Here is a 20,996-nt window from a genome sequence, read left to right on the forward strand (position 1 = left end):
TGCTAAACACTACTGTATTAATATACAGTGTGTTTACAGCAGCTGGAGCTGTACAAAAGGCTTTACTTTTAGATAAGGCTGCTCTGAAATGTGTTTTAAGTCTTAAATTGAAAAATTTGGTTTTTTTAATCTACTACCTATTTTATCATCAGCAAAAAAAGTTGGCTTCTGGCACTTTTTTGTCTCAAACACGGAAAACATGAGTGACATCCATCATAATTTTATAGCTAAACACTGAATTCTGACCATATAACTTTGAAAAAAGACAGTGTAGCTTGTAAGGAAAGGTGGTTGACTTAAACATTTTGAGAGGACACATAACAGGTTTTTGTGTTTAAAAAAATAAATTAAAAAAATAAACAAACCCCTTCTTTCACATATGTGAATGCTTCTTGCATGTTGTCACAGAAACACATGGTTCAAATGCAGGGTGCAATGCAGGGAACTGCTACCCTTGTAAATAACGAAAAGCATAAAACCATATTGCTTCTGGGTTGGTTTTTTTTTGTTGCTGTTTTTTCTTTTAATATAATTATAGTGGGGCCAGGAGTTCAAGCCCTACATCACTGTGAGTTAAAGGTCTGCTAATTCCCTGACCACCAGTCCTGACTAAAGGAAAAAAGCCTGATTGGGATACTTGCAATGGTATCTCTCCTTACTCTACAGGGGCAAAGTTCCTGGGTTCTCTCCAAGTTACAATAACATTCTCCCTCAACAAAAGTTTCTGGGAAACAGAAGACATCCTGGGCCTCTTCCAGAAAGGCAGAGATTTCTGAGAGCAACAACCAGCAATCCCTGCACAGAGGCAGAAGAGCTTCCCAGCCAGAGCTGCCCTCTGTAAGATGCTCTCTGGCACCAGAAGAACGCTTTGTACCTACTGATGGCTGCTCCCAAATAAGTCCATCGAGTTTCGGCATGAGGTCAATGCAATGAGCCCTGTATGTGCAGAATTTTTGGCATATTCATTGTTTGTATAGTCTTAGTGAGGATGGAAAAGGAAGGGATCTGAAAACAATTTCTATACATCTGGAGAAAGTTAATTAAGGATGTAAAACCAGAAATTCTTTCTCGTTCTTTATTAACATAGACCATTAGCTGATAATAATTTTCCACTTCCATTTCCTTTTGTAGAATAAAATAAGAGAAAGCAGTTCTGTAATTTTTTTTTAAAAAAAATTTATTTTTTTACACAATTGCACAGTGGCTGATCTCTAGTTTAATCGGGAGGTGTCTAAACATATCATTCCTTGGCTCACAATGCACTAGCAGAATTCTGCAAAGTGTTCCAGGGAGGTGTGGGGGGAACAGATTAGGGGAATGTAGGTGTGATCCTGGGAGGGGATCCCACAAAAGATGCTTTCATCTGGCCCAGTCTCATGGGATTTCAATTTCTAGATTTCACTTTCACTTGTATATTTCCAAGCTAATAGATTTCTTTTTATATATATAACAACAAAAAATTCTAAAAAATGCTAATAATCCACTGTAGCCTACTCAAATTATTTTAAAAGAGCAGGAGAATATTAGCATTAGCTGTGACTGCCTGTATATTGCAAAACATTTTGTTGCAAACCTGCATGCTGAGATCAGTAACTCTGACTATAGCATCTCTTCTGGAATGGCAGCTCTGATCTGCAGTTCCCAAGAGATAAGAAATCCAACACTTCTCCATTAGCTCCTGCCAGTGGTGAATAACCCTAACAATTGAGGAAAAACATTTTTGAGTCTGATTTCACACCTCTGTGCTAATGCATGACAAAGAAGAACTGACCAGCAGAGAATTAAGCAGTTTGGCTTTGGTATCTGAAAGCAGTCACTCTCAGAAAGAAAGAAAATATGTATCAGAGCAGATGAAGAAAAATTTTATTATTATTCCACTGTGCACAATCTAAGGCATCTTTAGTCACTGTATATTAGGTAAAGATAACTTTAAAAATATTGACTAAATCATCCTTTACCTCCTGCCCAAACACTCAGGGAGAGTGTGTTCCCCAAGACTTCAGGGAAAAGTCTGACTCAGCAGGGACTGAGTCATCTCTGCGGAATTTAGTTCTGCTTTATTGATATTTCATCAATGTGCCTGCAAAGAGCCTGGCCAGGGCTGGGGGTCATAGCCTGCTGCTCTTAGCAGGGCTGAATGTGGATGGAGGAGAGGAAAGGGAAGTGGGGAAAGTGCTACATGGTGACACAGCCTGTCACACAACATGGAGTGTGCTTGGTGCTGGCTGTGGCACCACCGTCCTCCCAGCATCCTGCAAATCTACCCCATTGAACCAGCAGCTGAAGAATAGGAACACTATGTGCCCTTCTATTTACTTTATTTAAATGAGCTGGTTCACTGAAGCCAACTGTGAGTTCTAAGAACTGCGGGAGTTATTTTTGTACTTCTTCTTTCTGAAAAAAAAAAGTGATTGAAGTGCCTCCTTTTCACAGCATGAACCTAATCTAAATCTCTGGCTTTGAACAAACTCAAACTCTGGTGTCCAAAACAAGAACTCAAAATATCTCTAGTTTCAATAATCAAACTCCAAGTTACAAACACTCCTGAGTGAGAAGGCATTCATGTTTAAATGTGGATTTAGGCTGAGCTCACTGCTGCGGTTTTTGATAGTGTGACAGGAAGCTTGCCCCTGTCTATGCACAGTTTAATCAGGAATACAGATCCAAGCTCTAATATAGGCTGGTGGTAAAGTCCTTTGCTTTTGAACATGAAAAAGAAACACCAAAGATTTACCATCCTAAACCACTGTTTTGCATGTTTTCTCCACAGCAAATAGCCATGACAGCAGTCTGGATTCCTTGTAAAATAAACGTAAGACTAACATAGCAAGACCTCATCCTAAAAAAAAAAAAAAAAAAGGAGTTAACAAAAAAACCAGTTGTTTATGTATGTATGTGTCTTAGTTTTCACATAAACAAGTAAACTTACTTACAACTAACTGAATTCCTAACAAGATCAAGCCAGAAAAGTACATACATGTTTGACATTACTCACACACAGAGATACCTTCCTGAATCAAAGGTCTGAGCAAGTTAGTTTTTTTTAACATTTCTTTTTCAAAAGGACCAAAATGACGTCTACTTTCCATGTGTGTAAGCCCATTCTATGAGACAGCTTTATCCACTGACTCCAGCAGTGTATTTAGGACATACTTTTTCATATTGGTTTCATCTGCCTGTACTCCTTCAGCAACACCTTTCTTTTTCTTTACCCTGTCCATTCAGTCAGTAATGAATGAAAGCCCACATTGAGATGAAAGTAAAAATTGATCTGTGTGGTTCCCTGCTGCCCTTCTCTTACATCTTCAGGTCAGACACAGAGTGGTTATTCGTAGCCCACGAACAAATACAGGAAACAGCTAATTATTGGAAATGTCAAGTTAAGGCAGGCACGTCAAGAAGTACATTAGTACATGCTCTCAGAGTCTAACAAAACTTGCCCCAAGGGAATATCACTTTCATCAATGAGTCCTTTCTTAATACTAACTGCAAAACCAGAAGAAAATGCAGGGTTGAGTGAGTCTTCCTGCTTTCAATAAGCAAAAACATTTTGCTACCATCATATCATCTGGGAAAGATAACAAATCTAACAAATGGTCAAATGACCTACAAATTCAACATTCTTATTAATACAGATTTCCACGGTGAAGGTGAAACTGATGTCAGATTCTGTCTATAAGCAATTGAAAAATGCTCTTAGGGGAAACAAAAACAGAAAAAGTGAAGTATTATCAAGTTTGGTTGTTCTTTTTCTAAATATTCTTTTGCATCATCCTAATGTTGGTTTCATGAGGCGAGGCATAGCAAAGGGCAATACTGGCTTTGAAGATTACTTTCATCTATTTGCTTGACCTGTTCAGAAAAATGGAAGCATTTGCATCAGGAAATCACCACTTGTTTTTGTTGCTTTTTTTTTTTTAACAAAACTTCCCCAAACAACAAAAAATGCACACATACACGAACAAACAAGCAAACAAAAATAAAACTGACCCGAAAAAACAAGAACCCCACCCTAGAACCCAGAGTTATTAGCTGTGAAGTAGCCAGTGGGAGGAGGAGTGTTTTGAGAGTTGTTTAATGCCTTCCCCAGAAACTGGTCTTTGTGGAAGAAGGAGGAGAACAGGAATGAAGAAGCTCGGCTAAAATGGTGAAACAAAATGGCAGTCTCTTTTTTTAGTATATTTTTACTCTTCTGCATCTGGAAAAAAAGAGAAAAGAAAAAGAAAAGTGTCAAATGTGGCCTTTCTCCCCTTTGTCCATGGAGCTGGTAGTCTGGAAAAGAAACAGGGAATAAGTTTAGACAGCCTCATTTACTCCAAGCCTCAAGAAGGGCCTCAGGGTGAGATGCACCAAAGCAGTATCTCCTCTGGCTCCACTGGAAAAATCACTTTGTCCTACACAAAGTGAAATCCATTGCTTTCTGACTAATCCAGCAGGAATTCAACCTTTGTCATCAATGGAATCACATAACAGTATCCAACATGCTTAGATCAAGAGGTCTCGTTAGGTTTCTTTGCTGTAGATCTCTGATCTCCGATCACCTTTGCTCTTTAAATATCTTTTTTGTTCATGAAAGCCACAATGCTGTATATGTGGTTTGAGATGAAGAAAAGAAAATACTCTGCACACAAAAAGCACTGCCTTTGAAAAGCCACTTTCTCACAAAGAGCTTGCAATGAGAAGCACAGTCTTATGTATGTATAAGTGCTTGATATCTAAAAAAATATGTGCCTGTTATAATCTGCCTGATTCCTCTGACAAATATTTATAATCCCATGGCCTGAAAATTAGGCTATATTTGACTAGAATTATCCTGAATGTACAAACATAACTGTTTTCTATGTAGTAAACCAAAAGTGAATCTTGAGAACAAACAGAACTCCTTGAAGAAAAAATGTAGACAAGAAACCTTTTTCTTCATTTCTAGTGAAAGAAGGCAGTTTCTGATGAAAGAGGGCACTCTAGCCAACTGTCCCTCTGCCCTTCTCAGTAAGTCCCCTAGAAAAGCTTTAAACTGGAGCACGAATATTTTACATTATATTGGTCATCCCAAGTAGTTATCTGAAAATGTGTGGCAGCTTGCTGAGCTACTGTTATTCTGACAATGCTTGTGTTGGTAGGCTTTTAAAGTACATTTGAAAGGGTCTCTCAATTAAGGAGAAACAGCTCAAGGAGAGACAAATTTATATGTAAGGCTGGCATGACTACGAACAAGTAGACTTTCAGGGTAGTCCCCTGTAAGTTAGTACAATGCCTTGCTCACTGATGCAATTCTAAGACTCTATTATAAAGAATTAGGCTTTCAGTATTCCACTGGATTTATTTAGACTGATTTGTCTCATTCCCAGCACTACAGATAGCATAATCTACAATAGGCAATAGTAAAGGTTGTAACAATAGGACTACACTTCCTTATAGTCTCCCATCTAAAAAGTTCAGCCTGACTTACTGTCATTAACAGGTTCATAATAATTCTGTGAGATGTACCATCAGCTACAATTTGAAGAGAAAATATTGACCCAGAAAGAAAGTAATTTGGGACACGTAGACCAAATAGCATTTTTGAGCAGTTATTATTTCTGAATCTCTTAAATTATTTCCTGATTCACACCAGGAATCTGAAACAGAGCTCCAAGTGCAAAGCAACATGCCCTCTGCTTCCTATGCCATCCATACCAGACTCTTAACCCCTCCCATTTCTGTTAATGAAACAAGGGAAAATGCAATGTGTTTTGGTTTGTTTGTTGTTGTTTTTTTTACCCAGGCTCTAGAAATTTCCTGTGGAGAACTGAGTCATATTGCTCTGTATTTCTGTTAGCTCTATCATAAGCTTCAGCAAGAACATTCCAGTATAGCATTTATTTTAAATTGGAGATGAATTTCCCTTTTGGCACAACATAGCTTTGCTACAACTACCTTAACCTTGGTTGTGATTCAGCCTTTCTCATCTCAGCACAATAGATCTAGCACAAATATTAGAGTGTATTTGCAAAGATAACTGAAGGAGGAAAAAGAATTAATATAGAGTGCTTGATACAAGTAGTTCACTTGGCATATAATGAATGTCATTATCTGAAATAGTCACATCTGAAGGCATATTTCAGTCCTTCAGTGTCACTTAGGAGTTTACATTGTTTGTCAAGGCTGAGTATTGACCCTTGTCTTGATCAATAACGCAAGTATCAGTGACTTCTACAGCTATACAGTGCCATCACCCACTGAAAGGAGATTTTGAAGTCCATTTGTGCTATCACCTTGTAGCTTATACTAAGGCATTTTAACTTATGCTTGCTGGTCAATGAATGTAAATACTATGTTACTATCCAACCTGACACCGCGAAGGGAAAGTACTTGGCAGTTCATCTTTTCCTTCACACAGAATTACTCAGCATGTGACTGTACCCATACAGCCAGGAAGCTGGCTGTCAGTTTTGCACAGCCAGTGATTAATCTCACACATTTGCCTCTCTTTTTGTGATTAAACAAATGCTTTGGAGTACAAAGCCTTATAAAAACTACCTGCTTTAGCAGTTGGCATTTATTACGCCTGTCTAATGCAAACTTTCACAATCTGCTACCCAGTTGGAGAACAGGAACAGAGCCCCAGAGGCATTTAGACTGAGGTGAAAGTTTAGACTGACTCAAAAACTACACCTGTTCTGTAATGACTCACACTCTTCACCGAGTGTAAATCCGAGGCGTGGTGCCGCTTGTACCAGCTGGAGGCAGAGCTGACCTCCCCAGGCACTGTCTCTCTCTTGCTCTAGCCAAACTCTTGTCCTTTCCCTCTCCTTTCCCTCCATCCCTTCCTCCCCAGCCACTGCCTCTCTTTTGCTCCAGCCAGACTCTTGTCCCTTCCCTCTCCTTTCCCTCCATCCCTTCCTCCCCAGCCACTGAAAGCTCAGTACTGCTCAGAGAAGGCTCAGAACATCTCCCCACAGCCTCTAGTGCTGGCCTGGGTTGTCAGAACAAGATGTTTGTTTTCAAATTGCATTTAGAAGAAAATTCTGCTATTTTCTCTCCTAAAAAGTAAATAGTGCAGACTTCAGGACAGCAATGTGGAATAATGATTTTGTTGGGAGGCTTTTTTTCACAAACAACTTGGCTTGCTTCGCAGTCCTTGGCAATGAAAGTGTGAGGTTATTGCATGGTCCCTGTTTCCTCTGCTCAAATAGGCACTTAATTATGAAGGAAGTGCAAGATGACACCACTGTTATCCAGGAAAAAAAAAACCCTGGATTTTCTTTCTGAGAAGACTGTGGTAACCTTGCATTTCACTTGTGAAAAAGTAGTGTTTAGCATGAATAAATCTCATCTTCTTCGCTTGCTGCTTGAGCACTTCAGTGAGGATGAGAGAATGAACTCCACCACATCACCAAATAATGTTACCCTTAAGGTAATATTACTCTAAGATACTTTTTGAGATAGAGTTTTAATATGCAGAAAAAGAAAAAGAAGAGAGCCTCACTTAAACATATCCATTCAGTAGATCCCTTATTGCGCTCCCTATGGTGATGCCTTTTCATACTTTTATGACGTAAAATCATAAAGATACCAACCAAAAATATCAGCATTTATGTTAAAATGAACATTTTTGTACTTTGTATAGTTTATTCTTAAAGATCTATGGATAAAAAAATGTATCTTGCAGGTTTCATTCCTCTTAAAACCAGATTATCTTGTGACATCCCAATAACCATGTGTGTAACACAGACTGTTAGTGTTACAGACTGCATAAACAGCAGATATCAGAAAGGGTTGCACTTGAAAGAAAGTTAAATGTATGAAGTTCATACACATGCCGGGACTCTTTAGCTTGAAAACAGAGAGTTGAAGGGAAAATCTCAGAAAAGGTAAATGGGATTTTGAGTGGTGCAAAGAATGTGACTAGAGAATAATTACTCAGTGTTTCTTAGAGTCCAGGAAGGGGGTAATCAAATGAAATTATCGAGCAGTAAATTTAAAACCAATAAAAAAACGTGATTTTTCACATAACACCTAAAGAAATTTTGAGTTTGTGTTGCCCCTGTGCCTAGCACCCAAAAGAATACCAGGGCTCAAAAGATAGACAAAATGGAAGAAAAATCCACCAGAGGCTATTCAAGTCAAAGATTTGACCTCTTCCTTAGCTCTCATTTGCTCATGAAGATCTCTGCTATTAAGTGTTTGCAGATAGATGATGGTCAGCTAAAGGGAGTTTTGGTCTGACCCAGCTTAGTTGTTCAAGTGTTCCTAGGAAAGGAAATTTGACATGGTGTTTGAAAGCAGCCTCTACCCTCACTTAGTAGAAGTCTATGCTTTTTGGGATAAGACTATTCCAAACTCTGCTCACCCCCAGCATTCTTCTCCATCCAGGCACTGAGTGAAATAACGACAGAAATGACAAATTATTCTATGGAACTGATATCATGAAATGATTACTAGTGATGCAGTGCACAATGAGGGGAAATAACAGCCTGAGTAAATGTGTCTCAAATAACCCATAATTCAGAAGGTAGTTATCCTTCCGACTCCAAACGACGGCATTATTTGCAGCTGGTGGGGCAGAGTGTTAAACTTGCCACTTTTCATTCCTTTTGTGGACCTATTAACATCTTGCAGGAGTGGCCCCTGTTTTTGTAATTTTATTCCCAAAAGCATGGTTATTTCTTGTCTAGCCTGAGTGTTTAAGTGTGATTAGTTGTAACTTGTCTGCATCTGAAAAGCACTGCTAAAGCTACTTCTAGAGCTCCGAAGAATTGAGATGTCAAAAAACTCATTTCTCACTTCTCAACTGGGTGATCCCACCTCCTGTTAAAGCCCTTGGGAAGTGTTTTAAATGAAAATGAAGACCACAATGAAATAAATTCTGCATATTTATGCTATTCTCTTGCACCAGAGACGAATGAGGCCTAAGAAACAAAGTTCAGAAGATCGGCAAAAGAAAGAAGTATACATTATAAGTTAATTCATCTTCATTTTCTGTTTTTCTAATAGACAAGAAGTTTTAGAGAGTTTATTTTTTCCAAGTAAAACAGATTGTTACTTGAAGGTACCTGCATCCTTGTTAAAGCTAGGGAAAACAAATACTGTTGGGAAAAAGTTTTGAGTACTTGTTTTTTAATTGAATTTAAATACCACCATTCTAATTTAGCAGACCACCCAAGTGCTTAACGTAAACATTAGGAGGAGAGATGATATTAACATAGAAAGTAGTATGATTTTTGAACTTTGGCACATAGTTACCCTAAATCATTCATGACATTAAACCATTTTGTATTCACTTTGATGTTGACTTTTATGTCCATTTGACAGCTTGTATTACACTTTACCTGAGATCACATCAGTGATGGAAGAAAAAGATTAATGTATGCTTTTTGCTTACTAAAACATTATGGAAATACATAACAGCAGAGAAAACCACAACTAATATTCTGGCAAAAGTTTGGTTACACCAAATTATGTCTGAGTTTCCTGAGTACAGAATGTATGAAAGAAATTAGGCACTGAGTTTGCAAAGCTACCTTCAGGAGTGAGTGTGAAAGATTATTCTGGATGTCATAATCAAACATAATTTAAAGCTCTGAACATGTTTGGGATAAAAATTAGATCCTGGTTTTCATGAAGAGCTGTTCTATTGAGAATGGAAATGAAAATGTTGGTGCTTTTCCAGGCACAAAATGGATGAGCTGCCCTGGGACGAAAGATAATCACAGACAGCAAAGTTTTCAACCAAATGTATGAATCAGAATTCTGTAATTAGCACTGAGCAAATAATTGCTTCTTTGATTGACTAAACTGAAAAATTAAGATAATGCTTAGCTCTGGGTTAGACAAAAGTAATTGCTTTTTGTCATGGCAAAAAAGACTGTTGGGGAGTGGGTTTTTTTGATGGGAGGGGAGTGGAGAGGAAATGAAAGATCAAGTTGAACTTTTCTGGTTTGAACTCAAACCAGATTTTTATTTTTACCATTTACTTAAAGCTGTGATGTGAAACATCACTTCAAAGCAAACCTTTTAATTTGTATTTTTTTCAGCACCTCTTCAGTTTTTGACAATCACTTGTTTTGAATTAGAATTTAATTGCTATAGCCTGATGCAAAACAGAACTTTTCAACTAATATCACTTGATGATTTTCTTCTTCTACATTTATTATTGCTTGCAAGTCCTAGGTTTTGACACTAACAATAGCAATGCAGCAGTTTAGAAGCAAAGAACTGAATGAATTGCCTAGTGATGGAATTATTAATGGTAATAAGTAATAAAGATTACTATTAAGGTATGAGTTTCAGGAAACTAACCTATAAATTGACTCCCTTCTCTTTCTCAATCTTCTGTAGACCAAACTGTACAGAACTGCAGAGTTAACAGCAGAGGTTGGTTTCCCTTTTTCTCTGCTCCCTGGGAGTGACCTGGCAGCAGTTCCAGCATGAAGGAAGCACCCAAGCACCCAGCTGCCAGTTCATCAAGTGCAGTCTTTAAATATGGATTCTTATACACCTGAAAGTTGGCCTTCTCCCCTCTTAATGCTTCTACTTAAACTACCTTGTCAGAGTCTCTATCTAGTAAGATACCTTTAGCATTGATACAGTGCCCAAATTGGAAGCTAGCTGTTCCCTGCGGAAGGGATAAGATGAAAGATAAAGTTCACTGACCTCTTTTGAGTTACCCATTTCTTTAGTATTCCCTTTGGACATGATCTTATTCCTCTTTCGGGGATAAGTGTTCCATGAGGAAAAAGAGGCCTGATTGTCACTGGATTGAACATAAATTAATGGAGCTAGGAAGTAGGTAGGACTCTCCTCTTGCAGAAGCAAAGAACTTCTATCCATCATTGCACAGAGAAACTATCCTAAATGGGGTAAGAAGGACTCTAACAGAAGCAAGGTCACAGTTCCACTTCTTGACAGGTGCAATAAAATGTCTGGTGATGCAAAATCGAGAAGGAATTTACACAATGTACTGCATAAATTACACATTCCTCTATGCCTCTGGGACCATGGAAGTTACTCCCAAAGAACAATATAGTAACATGCTATCTCTGACCAGAACTATATTTCAAGGACCAAAGGTAACCAGAAAATATGTTCCCCATAAAGCTAACTGCTCAGAAAAACTACTTAAGTATCTACAGCAAATTTTTTTTACCCTGCAACTGGAATGAGTATTCCAGATATTCACTTAAATCTTAAATCAAGCCAAATGCTAGTCCCAGTTTTTAAACTTGTCACATATATCTATGACTGCATGTAAACTAGAAGCAAAAAATAATCAAGTATCTAAGGAGTTTTTAAGTACCTGGCATGGTGTGAATGATGGAAAACAGACTAAATAAGAGATGCATTAAAGTTTCAAAGAAAACGAGGTGCTTTCCATAAGATTTACATACACACTATCATGAAAGTTGCAAACTCACAGGCATAATGATGCAAGAAGATGCCTTTCTACATATTTCCCATACTCTGGTGGAGCATGCATACCATGGTAATGCAATGTTCCTGAGGTCAGGATGTTGACAATGTATTTTACATTTAGCTTCAAAGATCACATCACACCATGTTCATTCTCTCCTTGGTACTAAAACCACATAAAAACTTCTTCAGAGTGAATTGCTCTATGCAAATTCCAGCTTGCCTCAGATGTCATTTGCAAAATTAGACACAGTTATTTTATTCAAAAGAGCAGAGAAAGGATTTTAAAATGCACAGAAGCTTTTTCCCCCTCTAGTTATCCTATATTGCACTACTATGGACAAATTGTTCAGTAGAAATAATGTATGGTGAAACATATCTTTTTGAATCGCAAAAGGCCTTCAAGCTTTCAAGCAAGGTTTTCCAGAAGGTATCAGTACAAAGCTTTCCGATTTCTAACTTGGGGCAATAACTCTAATGCAATTCAAATAACACACCATAAAAAGAAGTATGAAAATGAAAGAAACTGTGTTTAAAAGTAGTCTTAGACTACTGCAATTTTGTTTTGCCACTGCTGCTGGATTCTGACAGGCATCAAGAGTACTATCAATCAGCAAGGAGGAATCCAGTGTGTTAAAAACTAAGGTGGGCTTTTTGTTTCCAATATTAATGGAGAAATCAGCTGATCTTTTGGAATAGAAACAGAAATGGCACCATTATTTATATGATCTGCAATTTAGCTTTTTACCTCTCTTAAGAAGATATAAACAAGTGAAAAATGATTTATATACTTGAATAACTTCTTTTAAGACAACACTGGCATTTTTGCAGACTACATGAGCAGGGTTTTGTCAGAAGTCATCTGCTTAATGTTCATTGCTATATACTGGTCTTGTCTACATTGACATACATGAAAACTGTATCTGTAGCTAAGACAGAAAATCCTTAAATGCTTTGCAAAAAGCTGCATACTCCTTAAATGAAGCTGGGAACAATCTTGTTAGTTAAACTTTGTGTGGGATAATTGTGGAGCCATCAACATGGCTCCTTCATACCACCATGTTCCTGCACCAACAGCATCCTCATATAATAACATTCTATGCCATCTACTCTGCCACTTGACTTCTAGGGAGAAACAGGGCAGAAAGAAAGGGAGCCCCTGTACATCACCTTTATCATCAGGGTATATTCCACTTCCTTATCAAGGAATCATTGCCAAGAAAAAATAAAACCAAATGGTAGCTTAATGTGTCACCACGGGCCTTCTATATAGAACATATAGGAAAGGCTTTCAACTACTGTTAAACAGCAGTGTAGCTTAACAAAATAAAAATAACACTAAAAACTCCGTTTCTAGTAAGCCTGTTATAAACGCCCCACAGAGTCAGTATATTTAACAGGTTACATATTGTTTATAACATATAAATTATAGTATAGTAACTATATTTATTATCTCTAGTATATTTATTATCTCTAGTATATTTATTATCTATTTTCTATTTATTTTCTGTTCTGTCTTGTTCCATTCCATTCTGTTGTACAACATATTACTGGAACTATGAGCTGTCAAAATGCAGAGTTATTATTTCACCACGAGGTGGAAGCATTGCTTATCACAAGTACTTAGGGAACATAAGGATTTTTCTGTACTAGCTGTTCAATATACTGTATATTTCTGGGCTATAACCTGCAAACTTGCATGTTACCACTACAATAATAATTTCCAAGGACAAACACACATAAAAAAGAACCTGCAAACAAGTATCTGAATAAACTATGTTCTGGTCCCTGGAACAAAGAGTTGTACTAAAATCTTTACAATAACATTCCAGAATCTTTTCCCAGTAGGAAAAAAAAAAACAAAAACCAAACCCAAATAAATCAGGAGACAGTAGTGATGACCTGTGAAAGTGGGAATCATAAAATAGTTTGGGCTACAAGGGACTTTACAACTCATCTACTCCCTCTGCTATGACCTGACGTTTTCAACTTGATTAGGCTGCTCATTCCTCTGTTCAACTTGACCTTGAATGTTTCAGGGATGCAGCATCTACCACTTCCCTGGGCAATCTACTACAGGGTTTCACCACTCTCTCTGTAAAAATGTCTTCCTTATATCTAGTCTGAAGTGTGGAAGAATAATTTTCTCATTTCTTGTCAGTTTTGTGAGCAAAACCAAGAAGGTTTGTGAATGTAAATAAAAATTATTTCCATGTGATTGCATAAGATTTTCCATTCGAAGTGTTGAAAAGCAACTATTTCCCATGGGAAAATCAGGTTTTGCAAAATGGCTTAATAATGTTCCATCCCACAGGAAGCAACTGATCAACTACTTATCCTGATGATGACTCTGATTGGGCTGTGTCTTTATGTGGGAAATGACAGCCCCATATCTCTAAAAAAGGGCAGTACTGAGTAACAAAAAGTATCTTCCACAGAAAAAACAATAATATCAAGATTAGATCAACTGAGAAAGAGAGTAGCCTACACTGAAGAGACTTGCACAGGATTTTGAAGAAGTTAAGACCGAAATCCAAGGCATGACTGCAGCTGACGTTGCAGTTAGCAAGTTAGCTTCACAGTTGTTGGCTGTAAAGATGCACATTAGACTCAGCTGTATGAAGTTCTGGCTACACTCAGCTGCCTCACTGCCTCAGCAAGCCCAACCCCTGTTTCTGGAGTCATGCCCACTTACCCATTTTTGGGTAGCTTCAAGGTAACACTGACAGAGAAGCTGCATTTGACACCTGTGATCGTAGTGTGCACATGCAGCTTCAGTGTCTTCATGTCCCCATGGGACAGTTGCTCTATGTGTCCCTGGCCATTTGGTTTCCCATACAGTGGGACAAATGCATTAGAAACATTTTGGTACATGTGTATTCCTGTAACAAGATATTACAATAATTCTGGAAAACAAACACTTGGGGATTAGTGGCTAGAAAGCTGCCTTGAGAACAAGAGCCTGGGGTACTGGTCAATATATGGCTGAATAGGAGCCAGCAGTGTGCCCAGGTGGCCAAGGAAGTCGAGAGCATCCTGAGTTGTATCAGAAATATTGTGTCCAGTTAGACTAGGGAATTGAAACTGGTGAAGTTGCACCTGTATCACAACAACTCATGCAACACTACAGGCTTGGGGTAGGGTGGCTGGAAAGCTGCCCAGATGAAAAGGACCTGGGGGTGCTGACTGACAGCTCACTAAATATGAGCCAGCAACATCCTCAGGTGGCCAAGAAGGCCAACAGCCTCTGAGCCTGGGTCAGAAATAGTGTGGCCAGCAAGGCCAGAGAAGTGATTGTCCCCTTCTACTTGGCACACCTTGAGTACTGTGTTCAGTTTTGGGTCCTCTGCTACAAGAAAGACATCAAGGTACTGGAGCATGTCCACAGAAGAGCAACAAAGCCGATGAAAAGTCCAGAGCACAAGTCTTATGAGGAGTGGGTGAGAGAACTGAGTTGTTGAGTCTGGAGAAAAGGAGGCTGAAGGGAGACCTTATCTCTCTTTACAAATACCTGGAAGGAGGTGGTAGCAAAGTGGGGGTTGGTCTCTTCTTGTTTTATACAACATATACTCTGCAGCTTTCTTCTCTGGGTGCAGCATGACTGTGCAGGGCAGCAAACACCTCATTTGGGTGTAGGGCTTTAGATGATGCTAATGGGTGATGGTGAGAAAGCTAAAGCCTTCATTTTAACACTACAGAAATGGGCACCTGTTTAATACAAATATACCCCAGCTACATACTGAATAGAGTCTGTACTCAAGTAACTCAAGTACCCATGACCCTGCAAAAGGTTCAGGCTGCATTTCAACAACCAGTAAACTGCATGTGGTGAGTGCATTATGGTGATAATCTCCATCTGTCTAACTCCCCTACGTAATCTTTTCTTTTTTTCTTTTTTTCTTTTTTTTTTTTCCCCAGTATGTGAAAGACCATGTACTGGCATGTGAGAAAGCATATGTCTGGGTAAACATTTCAGAAGTCTGTAAACAGCTATATCTTGGCCATCAATAATGTTCCTTTCTCCATGTCCTCACATGGCTGGTAAGGAGATTTGCTCTTGAGCAAGTAATGGAGAGAACAGATTGCATGCTATTTGCCAAAAGACAAGCTCCACCCTCATGCTTTCATTCCCCAGGCACATCAATCAAAACTTTTCTCCTGATTTCTGTCAATGAGATGGTTAGCTATAATCCATCTTTACAGTATCTGAATGAAAAACATTCAGCCTACGAATTATCCTTGAATGGTGACAGTTGCTTACTTCCTCTAATCAACTGGTTCCCTGATATTGGTCTTTTTTCTAAAGGGATGAACAGTGTTTTTTCTTATAGGAGAACCAGCAGATATTAAATTACTAATGCCATAAAAGGACTAGCAACCTGTAGGAAACTAAATTCACATCCTCCACTCTTTAAGTCTGCACGAAACATTTACTTCTTGGTCCTCCAGCCCAACTAAATAGATGCCCCTAATCTTTTTGAGACCTTGGGAGTGCAGGCTTTCCAAACATAACCCAGCCCTCAAAGTTAGGGATTCCAAGGTCTACTCTCTTGCCTGGACTGATGCTCCTGAATCCTACTAAAGAAGGCATTCACCTGGTCCAGCCAGGGCTGCAAACTTCCAGCACAGCTTCTCAGCCATCACCCACCTTAGTGGAAGAGTAGCCATTCTGACCCCATTAATTCTTCTGGGGTTGGGGTCTTGATAGCAACATGCAGCACTGAACATGTTCATGAACGTCTGAAGAGTAGCATGTTATTTGAGTTTTTGTGCTTAATTTCTGCATGACTGCAGAAACAGTTGTGCATGCTACTTGTTTGAGACTGTTTTCCTGAGACACTTAAGTGTGTAAATAATATGATCTCTCAAGAAAATAACTGCATTTTCCTAAATAATTGTTGCCACAGGCCCTCTTACAAAAAGGTACATATATATGTGTCTGAAGTTAATACATGCTTCTATATTATTTTTTCTGCATTTTTGGCTGAGGTAGCTCATTTTCTTACTATTTATCTCCTTGCTAGAGGAATGGGAATTTTAAGTAATTTCTTATGATGGAGTAGTAAGTAAAAAAAGGGTATCATTCTAAACTTCAATATTTACAACGAGGGTGTCTTTCTTGACCATCAAAACAAAGTACTGTATTATTTCCATTTAGGAATAGCTGTGTTTCAGTGGATTTCACTGAGACACAAAGAAAATGCTAACTCAAACATTTGGTTGTGGTTTTTTTGCTACCCAATACTTCAGCAATTTCTTTTGTAGCAACATGGGTCGGGATGCTATCTCAGAGTCCTGTGGTACACACAGCTGAGGAAGTGCAAACCTGCCACAGATGTTACAGGGTTTTTTTCCACTTTCCTGATGCTACTAAAACATCTGAGGACCTCTACATTAGATTCAGATTCATCTGCAATTGTAGCAAGACGAACCTCTTTTAGGGAATGGCGCTTCAAGGTGTTCCAGCAGAGACTCACGAGCAATGCTCCAAGCCTATGGCTCTCAGCGTTGACTAGCCCAGATCGGTGCTGCTACTCCAAGAGCAACTGACCTCTCTGCTGGCTTGCTTGGGACTGAGCTGAGCTTGTGTCTCAGGCCTCACCTTTCATTGGCCCCCTGGTCCTGCTCATGCACAGTGGGGGCCCACCCTAATTAGGCACAGGTGGGCTTGACACAAGCTCATGCTCACTCCCTGGCAATTAATGGCACCTGGTTGCCTCGTTACACTACATGCAATTATTCCCAGATGCCCAGTAAGCTGCTCTATAGCATGGGATTGCTTTTGTTCATCAGTGTTTCAGCAGCAGCCATTTTCTATAGCATCCTTAACAGGACCTCTATGCTGATGTTCTCACTCCTGCTTGCTTCCTACACTTTTGGTTTGACAGCACTTGGCAAATTTTCCCTCAGACAAAAGAAAAGCAGTCAAGAAATCCTTGTGTTTGTATTGACATAATATAACATGCATTTGAAAGGCAGGGATGCCTGGTGCAGGTTTTTTTCCTTAGCTCTGTTCTTTGTATCTCCCATTCAGCCTCTCCTACAAGAGAGGCTTCCAAAGTAAGTCAGAAAGGCAGACCCTCATAAATCTGCATTTCCTATTAAGCAACTCTAATAATCCAGAATTTTTCTTGCAAGCACTGCATAGATAGATATTGGTGGATACTGCTTACCAACAGAACAACCAAATGGTGCTAGGCATTATGTGAAAGGGATGATTTTTCCCCAGAATGCCCCATTGACTTTTGTGATGTCTAGGGACTGTTTCTTTTAAGTCTGTTCCTGGTTATCAAACATTTTGTTTGTTTGTTTTGGAATAAAATGAGGATGCTCAGGAAACAATAGATTGCATATAAAAATATGTGACAAAATGTAATAAAATGTTGTCCTTACCATCTGTTTTCTTTGATTCATCTCCCAGACTAGACTGATCTTTCTTGTCCAGCTTATTGTCTTCCTTTACTTCACCTAGAAATAAGCAGTAAGAGACACTATAAGCATTTTAATGCAGACTGAAGTTTATTATAGCCTGTAACACAATCAAATTTCAAATTGCAATGCCAAAGAAGATACTATTTAGGAGAAAAGGTCTGAATTCACAAGGAACTGCATTTTATAGAAGAAAGCACCATACAAAATCTACTTTTAAATTTTACTCTAATTGTTAACACTTTTTTTAAGTGGACGTGAAAACTCATATTCTTTCTGGTTGTAGGTAGACCACTAAAAACATGAGCATAATCTTCATTTCAAAATCAGGACTCTGAAACATTTATGCTTTCAAAGGATTAAGATTTTGCAAGACTTCACCGTAAGTCTCTGCATTAATGAAACACCTTGGATTTCACAAACAGTTCTTTATGACTTTGTCTTATCTCTGTTACCAGTTTCCTTTATCCACAGATTCGTGGGGGTTGGTCATTTGATTATGGTATCAGGGAGCAAACAACCATGCTAGCATGCTAGCATGCTAGTCTCTACAAAAAACCAGGAAAGCAAGGCCTTTGGTAGAGGGAAGGTTGATGCAGAATGGCAACTGGGGTGTATTTTATGGAGCCAGGAAGGTTAACCAGAGTAATTGTTATTTTCTGTCCTCTATATAGCAGCACACATATTAGATATTAGATATTAGATATTAGAAAGAATTTCTTCACGGAGAGGGTGATCAGGCTATGGAATGGACTGCCCGGTGAGGTGGTAGATTCTCCGTCCCTGGAGACATTTAAAAAAAGACTGGATGTGGCACTCAGTGCCATGGTCTAGCAACTGCTCCGGTGGGTCAAGGGTTGGACTAGATGATCTCTGAGGTCCCTTCCAACCCGGCTAATTCTATGATTCTATGATTCACATCAGACCTTCCCAGGCCATTGCTTCATTGAATGAGAGTGCAAAATGCAAGAGCAGATGAAAAATTATTTACAGGGAGAGCTCTGGCAGAACAAGGCTCTTTCAGCTACACTGTCCAAGGAAAAGAAAAACAGTGAGATGTTCTTTCCTGGAGATGTCCAGAGATGCAACAGCAGCCTGCCCCGAGGGGAGCAGGCAGCTTGCCCTTAACCCTTGCTTCCCCCTTGGAGAATTAGCAGTTAATTTGTGACCCATATGTCAACACAAAAAGCTGCATTAAAGTAATGTTGTTCTGTTTGTACTACTATTTTTGCTACTAGAATGACTTCACAGCCTCTGGATCAAGAATAGAGGTACTGTGTGTTAAAGAGAATCTGTTCTGACTTCAAAACAGTCATGGCCAGTGGATACTTAATTTTGAAACAGCTCAAAAAAAGATAAAATATAGAGAAACAAGGTCTCCATCTTTCACATAGTTCTTTAACCACTAGAATATTTTTTATTCTTAGATGAGAGAGTATTAATTTCTCTCTCCAATTAAGCTTCATCATATCGTAAAAGATGAATGGTTTTTAAATCTTAAAATATTTAACAAGATGGAAAACACCCCCATGTCCTGTTCAGTTCTCACTCAGAATCAAAAATTTTGATTATTTTCTTCCTAAGCTCATTGCGTGGGTGAGAAAAAAAAATAAATGCAAGATGATAAATGACAAGCAGCAACCTCCTCAGCTGACCACACTGACACTGATTTGGGCTTCTTGAACAGAGAGCTCTGAGCAGCTCTGAGCAAGGCTGAGGTGTCTGCTTGACAGGTGGCCTTGGTCTTCAGAAAATGAAATGAAAATCCATCTATGAAAGCACAAATGCCTCACCTTTCCTCCACCATCACATGGTTGATGGGAGTGATGAGCTAATAATGCTTTATTTCACCGTTGCATAAATAAGTTGCTTGACCCTAAGTGCGTGGAGGAAAGGAGGATAAACACCCACACGTGCATTATTTTACTGTTTGATCTCTCTGTGAAAGAACTCAGGCAATGACCGACTGAGAGAGATTCTAAACTCCTCTGACAACACAATTTTTGAACTTTCATTGAGTATAAATTAATACAAATAGGGGACTTTTGAGTACCATAATATCTTCTGTACCATACTGCCAGCAGCTGAGTAGAACAATGACTGTAATGATATTTTTGAAAGGAATTACGAAGGCAGAGAAATAATAGGGCAAATACTTTATAATGAGATATTAACACATAGGGGTGATGGAATCCGAGGTAAACTCAGAGATATGACTCTTAAGATTTCAAAAGTGTCCAAAGACTAGAGTGACTGTACCCCATAAAGGCCTTTTCCCATAAATTAAGGAGCAGAATTTCTTTTCCTAAGGAAGACATTAATTTTCAGAAATCATTATAGTTCCTTTCAAAGAATTTTGACACCCGTAGCAGACAGATGTTGCAGAAAAAGGTACTGTCAAAGTCACTAGAGCACACTTAGCCCCAGATTGTTAAAAGCATGGAAAACAAAGAATTTCAGAAAAGTCTGATGCAGACTATCTGGGATTTCATATGTTCTCAACCTTTTTGTCTCCTTGGGGGCCCATTCCTATTGACCCCCATGACACTGAAGACAAATCCCACACGTAACTGAGCATGACAGCTCAGATCCCCATAGTCCTTCTGATCTAAAAAAAAAACCCTAATGAAGCAGGGATCACTGGGATAGTCCAGCAGCCAAGTGAAATACATGAGAATCATATCAGAAATGCTTAAAACAGAATTTCTGCCTCTGCTGCTATCAAAATTCACTCCCTGGTCCAGGGACTTTCACAGGCTCTAAGCTCACTCAGGCTTTTTCTAAGAGGATTCTTCTGAGTTTTTTGCTGCTTTTGGACTGGCTGATAGTAACCAAGTTTATGATGAGCCATATGTGGCTTTACTGCCATTTTCTGATAAGGGCTTCAGGGAGCAGGCACTGGGTAGGGAAGGACAGTGAAAAGGCCAACAGATGACTGATCTGTTCTCACGGGTTTAATAATTTTTTGAACATTTTAATGCAATTTTTAAACATTTTTTTCCCCTTTCTTGGGTGCAAAATATGATTCTTGCTTTACCTCAGTTCTATAACAAGGTAAAATACTGTAATAAAACTTCTGATAAAAAAAAAAATCTCAGGAAAAAAAAGCTCATGATTGTCCTAATAATGAGCAAATGACATAACTCTTAAAAACAGGAAAAATTCTGTTCTGAACA

At 38.8% G+C, this 20,996-nt stretch overlaps 1 protein-coding gene across 2 annotated transcripts in view; it reads right to left on the minus strand.

Annotated features, from left to right (window-relative positions):
- PDE1C (phosphodiesterase 1C) overlaps positions 1-20,996 on the minus strand; it is a 294,638-nt gene that overhangs the window by 10,932 nt on the left and 262,710 nt on the right. The window contains exons 18-19 of one of the 2 annotated variants that reach the window (XM_030445209.1): positions 17,785-17,859; positions 4,093-4,198 (exon numbers count right to left, since the gene is read on the minus strand). In XM_030445209.1, the coding sequence (XP_030301069.1) occupies positions 4,185-4,198; positions 17,785-17,859 (89 nt within the window). In that variant the 3' untranslated portion in view covers positions 4,093-4,184. Of the gene's footprint in view, positions 1-4,092; positions 4,199-17,784; positions 17,860-20,996 lie in introns of those variants that run through there. The other variant, XM_030445208.1, reaches the window with a different exon arrangement.

The sequence above is a fragment of the Calypte anna genome, chromosome 2 (assembly GCF_003957555.1).
Source record: "Calypte anna isolate BGI_N300 chromosome 2, bCalAnn1_v1.p, whole genome shotgun sequence".
In the NCBI taxonomy this organism is placed as follows: domain Eukaryota; kingdom Metazoa; phylum Chordata; class Aves; order Apodiformes; family Trochilidae; genus Calypte; species Calypte anna.